At 59.8% G+C, this 11,364-nt stretch overlaps 1 protein-coding gene across 1 annotated transcript; it reads left to right on the top strand.

Annotated features, from left to right (window-relative positions):
- Nucleotides 1-2,914: 2,914 nt before the first annotated feature.
- Nucleotides 2,915-8,871, top strand: C1QTNF6 (C1q and TNF related 6). The gene is made up of 3 exons (XM_008056529.2): nt 2,915-3,029; nt 5,496-5,754; nt 8,324-8,871. The coding sequence occupies exons 1-3, from the start codon at nt 3,000-3,002 to the stop codon at nt 8,869-8,871; spliced, it is 837 nt and encodes a 278-aa protein (XP_008054720.2). The 5' UTR covers nt 2,915-2,999.
- Nucleotides 8,872-11,364: the final 2,493 nt, after the last annotated feature.

Below are 11,364 nucleotides of genomic sequence, written 5' to 3'. Positions count from 1 at the left end.
GAGACTCTCCCAGCAGGGGGCGCCCTCGTTCCTTCTGTGTTCCCCCATGGGCGCCTGGACAGTCAGGCCGGGGACTTGCCCCTGCGCTCCAGGGTCCGAGGCGGGACTCGTGTTTACTGTTCTCCCCCCGTCTTTAACAGGCTCACGTTTTGGTTTGGGGGTACACGGAGTGCACGGTGCTGGGTGAGGGCCCACCAAACGCGCCTGCTTTTACACCTGCCCCTGGGCTGTCCCCGTCCCGGCAGTGCAGAAAGGTGGCTAGGGCCTTGGCTCTGAATCAGAATCTGTGCCTTGGTTTTCTCATCTGTAAAATGGGCAGGCCAGGAAAGCCCTGGATTGGGGCCTGGCGGGGAGGAAAAAGTCTTCTGGGAGCAGGGTTAAGGGTGGGGTGGGTGACTGGGGTGACATGGGTCTGACCCTGGGTTTCTGGCTTTGGTGTTGAGGCTCAGGCCTTTGCTTGGGGCTTGGCCTTTGCTGATGGGGGTGTTGAGGGTGTCCTGGGTCAGCTGCTCTCTTGACTGTGGTCCTGGGTTCCGACCAGGGCTTCAAGGCTGGGTAGGCATGAGGAGAATGGGCACACACCCTCACCACACTCAGGGTGTAGCCGGGGAGAAGCACTGGTGGGTGGCCAGCACAGAGCACCCCCATTGGGTATTCCAGCATGCTGCTCCGATGGCTCTGGCTTCCTTGTGTCTATCTGGCGCAGGACGCCAAGGCTCAGAGAGGTAAGGACACTTACCCAAGGTTACATCGCTAGGAGGAGGTGAGACTGAGTCATAGCCAGGTTTGTCCATCCCGGGTTTGGTGCTGGATCTCCAGGCCACCTGACCAGCTGAGCTGATCCTTGGAAGGGCTGGGAGACCAGGGGCTGTGACACAAAGGCGGGAGGCTTCAGGCATGGTGAGAGAGTAGGAGGAGACACTCCAGGTTGATTTCTAGAGTTCTGCTTTCTCGCCTCCCCTGCCCCCAGCCAGCTGCCCTGGACGAAGGGGGGCAGGGGACCTTCTCTAGGGCACTGCATGGCTGGGAGCCAGAGGAGCTAGCCCTCAAACCTGGCCTGTCACCAGCTCTTCCAAACCTCAGCCTGCTAGTCTAGGTGGGAAGAGTGACCCCCTGCAGAGGGGTTGCTGAGTGCAGCAGAGTGCACAAGGTTGGGCACAGCTGGCCTTGACAAAACAGCTCCCGGGTCCCCACCTGCTCCTCCTCCACCCACCCGTCCTTTATCCTGTCCCCCTTTGGAGCCAGCCAGGAGCAGGCTCCCCCTCTGCAACTGCTGACTCAGCCTTTTCCCGTGGTGGCTGGAGGGTGGCTCCCCTCCCCCCGCAGCCCTGGCTCTGTGCCCTGGGAATGCTGCCTGGGGCCAGGCCATGCAGAGGGCAGGGCCAGTGCGGGCCTGCTGGTGTTCCTGGCGGCCAGTCCTGCAGTCGGCCTGCCTGCTGCTCCCAGGACCCCACACCAGACCCGGGGGACTCCAGGCGGGCTGGGAGGGACAATGACACAGGACTGGAAGTCAGGAGGGTCTGACTGCATCCTGGCTTGGACTCAACATGACCTTGGGCCAAAGACATGTCCTCCCTGGCCACAATATCCTTGCCGGTCAAATTAGGGAATCAGATAAGATCACCTCTGAGGATGCTTCCAGGCTTGTTATCCCAACAAATAGGAAATCGGAGGCCCAGAGGTCAGGCCTGGTGGAGGACACGGAGCCCAGTGGCTGTCCTATTCTCCATGCCTTGCCCAGCTGAGTGGGGACTCACAAAACCCTAGACTTAGTTATGTCCTCTCAGGACCCTGCATTCCTGCGCCTCCTGAGCTCCATGGTGTCCCCACCTTCCTCCTCCCGGGGCAGCCCCCAGGCCATGCCGGAGCCCCTGGAGCACTTCCGTGGTTGGGAGAACTCTCTGTGGGGTGGTGGGCTGCTCTCCACTGGCTGTGTGGCCTTGGGCAAATCACTTCTTCTGCCTGACTTGGTGTCCTCTCCGCGCTGAGGTAGGACTCATTGAAATAGTGGATATGAACACCCTTTGGGGACCAGAAGCCCCTGGGGAGACAAGGCCTGGCCAGGTAGGAAGTCCTCAGCAGATGTAAGGTGGTGGAGTGGAGGCAGGGGCCATTGAGACCGTGTGCACAGGGTCCCTGGCCCCAGGAAGCCGGAGCTGCAGCCTTTGCCAGACTTCGCCCAGCCTAACCAAAAGGAAACTGAGGTAGGCCCTCGGAGCAGGGCACACAGGCAGCCCTCCCATGAGCTTCTTGGGGATCATTTCCATGGGGAAGGGGCTTTAGAAGGCCTGGAAGATGAACCGATATATCAGAATTCCTGGCAGAGGAGGAGGACCTGGGTGTGCCGGGCTGGGGTTGGCGCCCCTGTGTGACACCTGAGAGGGCATACTTGCTCCCTCATTCAACAAACACACTGAGCCTCTGTGTCCTGGCACGGCAGGAGTAGGGACTGGAGTTCCAGGGCACTTGGGCCCTGAGAGGTGACATGACTGGCCCAAGTGCCTGACTACTGGGTAGCAGGGCCCAGACCTGAGTTCGTGACTGCAGGGCCAGCTCCTGTGCCCTCACCTACCTGCCTTGCCTCTCTGACTCAGAGCAAATGTGCTCTCAGCTGGGGCGGCAGCCCGGGGCTGTCTCCCTCTCCCCAGCACCCTGGGGGCTCCTGCCCCTCCCCTCCCTGTTTCAGCCCCCCAGTCCACGCAGCAAGGAGCTTCACGCCCCCTCCTGCTCTGACTTTCTGGGCCTCAGACCAAGGCCCAAGACCCTCAGCCCACCAAAGAGTTAAGGCAGGAAATCCCCATCCCTTTATCTGTAGAGCCCAGAGGCTGGAGGGGAGGGAGCAGGGAGGAGGGAAGGGGGAAGCGCTGCCTCTCCCTCCGCCTCCTCCCTCCATCTCTTCTCCCTCCCGCCTCAGCTGGGCCTGGGGGTCTGGGCCAGCAACAAGTTAGTGCTGCAGACATGGGCCGAGGATCCAGCGGCCACGCCGAGGCCCAGGGTCCATGAGCTGCCCCAAGGCCACAGGACACAGGGTGAGTGACAGAGGTGGCCTCCGCCCGGGGCTGGGGTCAGAGCCCAGAATTTCTCTCCTCCCTCCTCACAGCTTGCTGGACACATCTCGGGCCCTGTTCTCTCCCTTGGGCCAACTGGCCTCTCTAGGCTGTCCCCTCCCTGTGCCCTCCTGCCCTGGCTAAGGGCCTCGGGCCACACTGCTCTCTATTTGTGCCCGCCACTGCCTGTGCACACACCAACTCAGCTCGGCCCGGCCTGCCGGGTCCCAGAAGGGTCGCCCTGCCGTTCCCCTCCCCCAAGGAGGTCCCAGCTCCCCAGTGGAAGCAGCAAAGACCCCCCCCAGATCTACCCCTCCATGGCATGGTTCCCACACTTGGTCCCCACCTGGCACCCTCCCTGGGCCAGTCGGGGAGTCCAGCTGTGGTTATTAGTCCTTGTGAAAGGCTTCCTGCTTCCTGCTTCCCAGGCCACAGTGCTGCCTCTCAGAGCTTTTGATTCCCAACTAGCTGGGGCCAGTGGGAAACAGAAATGTCCCCAGGCCGTGCCAGTCCTCCAGGAGAAGCTCTGCTTCATCCCATCTCATGCAGGCAAAGGGAAGAGGTTGGAAGGGGCTCTTGAGAGACTTTTACAAGGCAGGCGCTTTCCCCTCAGCGAAGTCTTCCCAGACAACCCGGGAGGGAGCTGGTGTTGTCATCTCTTTGTAAGTGTCAAGGAGCATGAAGCCCAGGGAGGCTAAGCCACGGTCTGGATCACACAGCTTGGAAAGTACTCTGGGTCCTACTTTACAAACATAGCTTTTCTCAGGAGGGCCCAGCCATGCTCCTGAAAAAAAAGAAGGGATCTGCTCTTCTCTGACCTGCTGGGGTGTTTAGTTTACAAGTCTCAGACAGGGAGGAGGCTGACCTCTGAGCATCGGACCTGCCTGATAGGGAGAACCAGGAAACCTGACCAGGGTGGACAGACAGCATCTCCGGAAGGGTCACCATTGGGAGGGGGTGGCTCTGGAGGCTGCCTGCCCAGCCCCTCTTCCTGCCGCTACACCCAGCTTGGCAGTGGGGGTGGGACAGGGCTCCTACCCTATTAAGCTCAGCACTCCCCTGAGATAGGGTGGCATTTTCAAAAGTAATAATTTTACCTTCTCTGCATGTATTAACCACAAAAAAATATTTTTGAATTGTACTAAATGTTAAAGGAGAGTAGAAAGGAAATAAACAGAGAAACGCCAGAAGTGTAAAAACCAGTCTGGTTTCAAAAGCTGAGTTTCTGATCCTGCGATAACACACCAGCCCCCAGAGGCTGCCACCACCTCAAAGGCACTGTGCCCAGCTTCCTGCGCCAAGCCCAGGCCTTTCTCCAGGGCCCGGTGTCCAGGCTGCTTCCTGCCTCTCCTGAACTGTGGACCCTTCCTGGCTAAGGTCAAAAACAGATCCTCACCCACCCTTGGACTTCTCTGGTCCTTTTGAACTTTTCAGACCTAGTCCTGTCTCTTGATTCCAATTTACCACCTTAGCGTCTGATTGGCAGGTCTACGATGATTGACAGAACTGCCTTCCAATGAATTAAATCCTTCTCTGGAGCCTTCCTTGTAGGGCTTCTGGGGAAGGTAGGGTTGTGTAGGTTGTTGACTACACAACTGTTGAGGAGGGCTAGCGCCAGCCCTTGCCAAATGGCACATCCCCAGCGTTGTGTCCCTCTGAAGGGGATTCCTTTATTGTTTCTGATTTGTCCATCCGGCGGCCACTTTCCTCTACTTGGCACACAGGCCCTGCGAAGTTTAGTCATGGCCTGCCGTCCCCGGCCAAGCACACCAGTCTTGACGCATCAGTGGTGCTGTGACATCATTGCCACACATAACCCCACACATTTTCTGTCACGGATGCCACGATCAATGAACTCCCCTGTGCCCTTTGTCAAGACCATGTTCTTGTGTCAGAGAGCGGGCTCAGCCACACGTCCCCTGAGAACAGCCCGCAGAATCCTTTGGGCTTGTCCTGAGCGTCTGCTAAGCCCTGTCATACTGTCTGTGTGGTACGTGCTGGCTGGCGATAGTGGAGGCAATGGCAAGAAAACAAGTCAGAGGGAGGCACCAGGGTGGGAAAAGCATCTGACGGTCTCCCTGGCGGCAGCTGGGGCGGCATCTTCTCACCCGCCCTGCGAAGTCCTCCTGGGACTCTTGGGACCATCTGCCACTTGGCTGTGGCTCTCGTGAGGGGTTTCCTCTTTCCCAGGCCCCGTGTGTGGCAGATGCTTCCGGAGACTGGGTGCTCGGAGGCTCAGCATCCAGGCCCTGCCCTGCCACAGGCTGTTTGTGACCTTGGGGAACTGACTTTTCTTGTAAGCCTCAGTTTTCCTGTCTGTGAAATGGGACCGTGACACTCCCGAGTTACTTCCGGGGGGCATTGGCCGTGGGAGGCGGCGCACCTGAACACTGGCACACCGTAGATGTTGAGTGAAATACAGTTCCTGTCCCTCTCTCTTTGTTCCAGGTCACCATGGGGACAGCCGCCCTGGGTGCCCTTTGGACAGTGCTCCTGCTCCCTCTCTTGGTGCTTGGGGTCCCCACAGAGGAGCCCACCTCTGGGGAAGCTGTGGCCTCCAACTTCCCGGGGGGCTGCCGCCAGTGCTGTGACTCCGAGGACCGCCTGGCCCCCGCTGATGCTGCAGATGTGTCCTCGGCCGCTCCGTCCGCCCTCCCGTACGTCCTGCCCGAGGTCCGGCCGTACATTAACATCACCATCCTGAAGGGTGAGGACCCTCGGGGGGCCTGCGGGGCTGGGGCAGGGGTGGGGAGGGCCAGGAGGCGAGGAGGAGGGAGCAGGAGAGACCGGGACAGAATCCTGCCCCAGACCCCGGTGCATTCATGTCGTTACTCAGCCTGGTTGTGGCACTGGGGAGGGGGCTGGGACAGATCAGAGATGCGAGCTGGGGCTTTCCTTCTCGTGGGGGAACACGCTGCCCAGTTAAGGGAATGGTGGATGGGAACAGAGGCTCTGAGAGGGAGAGGGGTCAGGTGAGAGGCCTACGGGTGCAGTCGGGGTGCAGGCTTCATATTGGAGGGGTGGTCAGTGCAGAGCTCACCAAGGTGTGGCTGGAGCAAAGTGTCACCGGAGGCAGGGGCACATGCAGCAGACGCCAAGGCCCCAGGGTGGAAGTGGGCCTGGAGCGTTTAAAGGGTTAGGGCCCTGTCACCTCCGGCCACCGTCAGGATTCAGCTGTTCTGGGTAGGGCGGGGAACAGGGAGGATCTGAGCAGAGGAAGGAGCTGATTCCCCCCAGGTTCCAAATGGATCTCTGTGAAGTCCTGCAGAGGACAGACGGCAGGGGACAGAGGAGGAGCAGGGAGCCCTATAGGGCCCCAGGGCCGTCCAGGTGAGGGCTGGCTCACTGCTCTGTCACGTTGGACACGAAGGAGCCCACCTTCTTGCAGGGGCTTGGGTGGCTGGCAGTGTGTCCAGGCCTTAATGTCTGTGGCCTCTGTCTCTGTCCTCAATAGCCCCGTGAGGGTGATACTTGATCATTCCTTCCACTTTGCAGGAGGGAAAACTGAGTCTCTAAGCGGAGAGGAGCTCTCCTGGGGCCACACCACACTCAGGGACAGAGCCAAGACTAGTTTCTGAGCTCTCCATAAGGCCACTCTACTGCACAGCCAGTGGTTTGCTTTCGTGGTGAGGATGTCACCCTTCCTCGCACCCCCCTTCCCTAAGCCACAGCTACCCCATGCTGACTGAGCCCTCTGTGTGAGGCTGAGAAGGTGCCTGGATGCTGATGGTCTCCTTTCCTTCTGCAAGTACTCTCCCCAAACCCTAGGTCATTGCTCCTGGGCCTGGCTCAGCGGCCCGCCGGGAGGGACCCTGGGCCAGCTTCCAGAGTCCTGGGTCCCAGCCCCAGCTCTTTGGCTCCCTGCCCAAGTGGTCAGACGTGTCTTTTCCCTTGTCCAGGCTCGCTGCCTCATTTCTAGAAAGAAGATGAGAAGGTGGCCCCTCCTGGTACCTTCTGGGTTGAGGCAGAAGGTATACAAACTATGAAGTGCTGTGCTCATGATAAGGCGGTTCTCCAGTGAGGCCATGGGCCCAGACCCACCCCTCCCCTCCCATCTCTGGGCCTCTCCCAGAGGGCTTGTGCCCTCCTGTCTGCCCTTTTCCCTGGTTCCTGGAGAAAACACAGGGCCTTCTAACCCAGGCAAGGGTGTGGCTGCTGTGTGTCTGCAGGCACAGTGACAGGCAGCAGGGCTCCACGTGGGGTCAGGTCTTTCCAGACATGGGTGGCCACCAGCTTTTCTTGTGTTCAAGGTCAGCCGGGGCTAAGGGCCGATCAGAGCCATGCTTGCCTGGGATAGGTAAGATACCGACAGACCTCAGGGCAGGCTGAGCTGGGCCGGGCAGTGCAGAGTGAACATCTTGCCTTGTCTGCAGAGTTTGCAAAGTGCTTTCCAGGGACATGATGTTAAGGCCTCCCTAACACTCAGTGAGGCAGGCACAGTCCCCTTCAAAATACTGACGGGAAGCCAGGCTCAGTGGCTCAGCCTGTAATCTCGTGTCTTGGGAGGTGAGTGGATTGCCTGAGCCCGTGGGTTCGAGACCCACCTGGGCAACTTGGCGAGACCTCATCTCTACAATAAATAAAAAATCAGCCGGGTGTGGTAGCGCGTGCCTGTAGTTCCAGCTACTTGGAAGGCTGAGGCGGAAGGATCGCCGGAGCCTAGCAGGTCAGGGCTGTGGTGGCCGGGAGTGGCCACTGCACTCCAGTCTGGGCAACAGAGTGAGACTCCAACTCAAAAAAAAAAACAGATGAGAAAACCAAGACTCCGCCCATGAAATGCCCCAGGTCATGCAGGGCGGCACCAGGCTGCCTGGCTTCTCACCGGGGCTCTGGCCTTCTGCTGGGCAAAAGTTTCTTTCATAGTTTCTCCCGTGGGTCAGAAACCCAAAGTGCCTCCCACCCTGCCAGCCTGAACTGTGTGCTGTGACCCCAGGGTGGGAGCCTGGCCTGGCTCCCAGGGACACAGATTCTCCCTACAGGATGAGGAAAAACAAGGTTGCTCTGGCAACTGACCATACTCCGAGTCCTGGTTCTTCGGCTCCTGAGCTGTGGGTCCCTGGGCAAGTCACTGAACCTTTCTGTGAGACAGAGATGGTCATGACATCTTCTTCAGAGGGTCGTTTGGGGAGGCGATATCTGGCATTCAGTAGGTGCTCGATAAATGCCAGCTCTTTCTCTGGGCCTAGGCACGGGCAGAGCCTTTGCAAAGGAGTATGGGTACCCCCTTGGTGAGTACCTGGGTACCCACCTGACTCCTCCCCTTCCTGTCCCCACAGGTGACAAAGGGGACCGGGGCCCGCTGGGCACGCCGGGGAAGCTGGGCAAGGAGGGTCCCCGGGGGGACCGCGGCCCGCAGGGCACCAAGGGCACCAAGGGTCAGGCGGGCAGCCCCGGCGCCCCGTGCCAGAAGCGCTTCTCGGCCTTCTCGGTGGGCCGCAAGACGGCGCTGCACAGCAGTGAGGGCTTCCAGCCGCTGCTCTTCGACACGGTCTTCGTCAACCCCGATGGCCACTTCGACATGGCGGCTGGCCACTTCGCCGCCCCCCTGCGTGGCCTCTACTTCTTCAGCCTCAACGTGCACAGCTGGAACTTCAAGGAGACCTACGTGCACGTCGTGCACAACGAGGCGGCGGCCGTCATCCTGTACGCGCAGCCCAGCGACCGCAGCATCATGCAGAGCCAGAGCGTGATGCTGGCCCTGGCTCCCGGAGACCGCGTCTGGGTGCGGCTCTTCAAACGCGAGCGTGAGAACGCCATCTACAGCGATGATGTAGACACCTATATCACCTTCAGCGGCCACCTCATCAAGCCCGAGGATGACTAAGCACCTCGGGGCCTCCTCCCCGCCGGGCAGCTCAGGGGCTGGTGGCCTTGCCATGCAGGTCCCGTCCCCTGCAGGGCTGGGTTTGCGTCTCTGCATGGCGGGAGGAGGCCAGGATGGTCTCTGAGGACTTGGTGGTCTGGGTAGGCCCCTGGCCTTCTAGGTGCTGAAGCCCTCTTCTTTCCTTGCTGCTGTCATCCTCCCATCTGTTTCTGCTCCCCTCTCTTCTCTTGGGCATACACATAGTTTCTGAGTCGGGGTCTCACTCTGTCACCCTGGCTGGAATGCAGTGGCACGGTCATGGCTCACCACAGCCTCAACCTTCTGGGCTCAGGCAGTCCTCCCTCCTCAGCCTCCCAAAGAGTTGGGCCTACAGGTGAGTGCCATCATGCTAGGTCCATTGAAAAAAAATGTTGTGTAGAGACCGGGCCTTGCTATGTTCCCGGACTGGACTCGAACTCCTGGGCTCAATTGATCCTCCCTCCTCGGCCTCTTAAAGTGCTGGGATCACAGACATAAGCCACCGTGCCCGGCCTCTTGGGCATATTTTAAGAAACTTTCTAACTTAAATATTCTAGGACTTTCTCAGCCTTGTAGCCCAGCACTTCTCAAACTTGAATGTTTGTTGAGATGCGGATTCTAATTCGGCGGGTTGGGTGGGCCCAGGACTGCATCTCTAACAGATGTTGGGTGATGCTGATGCTATAGTCTATGAACCACACTTGAATGACCAAGCTCGGGAACTTTCCCAACATTCTGGTAGTTTCTGGACATTCTGGAACCCTCCAAACATTCTAGAATTCTCTCATCACTCTAGGACCCCCCCTTCTGTTCTCTGCCCCTCCCCTTCATCTCTCTCTGTCCTTGGCACCCCCACCTCTGCAGGTGGGGTTCATTTATTCATGTTCATTTATTCATTTGTCAAATGCCGAGCTTTCACTCTGTCCAAGCCCCAGGAAGGGGGAGGTGGAGCAGACACAGGCCCTGCCCCCGCCCTCAGCGAGTGTCCGGTCCAGCCCAGGTAGGGGAGACAGATGTGTACGCAGAAGGTCTGAACCCAGACCTCGAGACCATGCAGGTCTGCACGTTGCATGTTCAGGCACTACCGTCTCTCCTTACCCACCATTCCCAGCGCTGGTGGGACAGGGTCCCTGTGGTGGTGGTGGTGGTGGGGTGTCCCCTTCCCATTTCTTGCCCTCCTGCCCAATGCCCGTCATTAAAGCAAGCCCCAGAGGGGCCTTGGCCGGGTCAAGGGTCCTGTGAGGAGAGGACCCAGGAGTCTGGGACATTTGGGGGTGGAGGGGCCCCCTGGGCAATGCAGCCCAGACTCCTGGCTCCCCATGCAGCTGGTGTGGTGACCTGGGAGGCCGCCTATCCTCCTCACCCGCATCCCCCTCCCTGCCTCCTCCTAGGGCTCTGCCAGGACCTTGCTCAGCCCCTCCTGGCAAAGGCCTCTGAGCCTCAGTTTCCCCAGGACTCCCAGCCACGGTCAGACACGGATGTCTATCCCCAGGTCTATCCCCAGGTACTCTCTGACCCTCCTTGCCCTTCTCGCCCGCCCAGTGCCCCGACTCTGCAGGCTTTACCAAGGTGCTAGGGCCCCTGTGAGCAGCTCCCGCCCATAGAGCCCTCCTCTGGCCTGGTGCTTCCCTTTCAGACACTGGCGGGGGGTGGGGGGCAGGACGGGAGGCCCCAACCAGGCTTTGGAGCCCTCAGCAGGTCTGGGGAGCTGAAGCAGGTGACATTCCAGGTCAGTCGGGGGCCTCCTCTGAGCCATGCGGCCAAGAAAGGAATTGGGAGAGGCCAAAGCGGGTGGAGGGGACACCAGGCCTTCTGTCTCCTCTTCTTCCAGGATGGGGGTGGCCTGGTGGCCCCCTAGCCTTCCTCTCCCCCGCCCCAAGGACCCGACTTTCTCCCATTGGTGCTTATGCCTCCACCCATTGGTGCTTGTGCAGACTCTGGGGCTGAGGTGCCCCAGGGTGGTCTCTGGTGCTACTGGCCAGGTGGGGGGCGTAGGGCCTGATCAATGCCAGGAAGCCGGTGCTGCAAACCCTCCACCGACCGCACCCCCGCCCTGCTCGTCCAGTGTGATTAAAGATGCTGTGTCCTCTCTGTGTTCAGCCTGCTGCTTTCTGCCCGGCTCCCTTGGCCCAGCTTGGGCGGGCGGCTGGCCTTGGTTTCCCTACACTCGGGATCCAGGGCTCCCCTCTCTGTGCCTCCCATCCACAAAGAGACCAGCGCCCATCACTCACGCGGTTGGGGCACCTTGGAGTCAGTGGAACCGGCTCAGAGTCTGCTGTCACTCTCTGGCTGTGACCACGGGCAAGTCCTCACATCTCTGAGCTTTGGTTTCCTGCCTGTAGAATGGGCTGATGATAACCTGCCTCCTGTGACGCCATCAGGATTAGCGGCAAGTGGCCTGGCAGGGCCGTATGCCCCCCCTGAACCAGCATCTTTTGAGCCCCGACTGTGTAGCACAGAGAGGAGCATTTGTGG

The sequence above is a fragment of the Carlito syrichta genome, unplaced genomic scaffold, assembly GCF_000164805.1.
Source record: "Carlito syrichta isolate Samal-C Ts95f unplaced genomic scaffold, Tarsius_syrichta-2.0.1 Scaffold84685, whole genome shotgun sequence".
Lineage (NCBI taxonomy): Eukaryota > Metazoa > Chordata > Mammalia > Primates > Tarsiidae > Carlito > Carlito syrichta.
Note: the sequence above shows the minus strand (reverse complement) of the source record. Positions and strands in the feature narration are given on the sequence as shown.

Coding starts and splice junctions, on each gene's coding strand:
- C1QTNF6 (XM_008056529.2), top strand. CDS start 3,000: ATGAGCTGCCCCAAGGCCACAGGACACAGG. Junction 3,030..5,495: donor CCAAGGCCACAGGACACAGG/GTGAGTGACAGA, acceptor TCTTTGTTCCAG/GTCACCATGGGGACAGCCGC. Junction 5,755..8,323: donor TAACATCACCATCCTGAAGG/GTGAGGACCCTC, acceptor CTGTCCCCACAG/GTGACAAAGGGGACCGGGGC.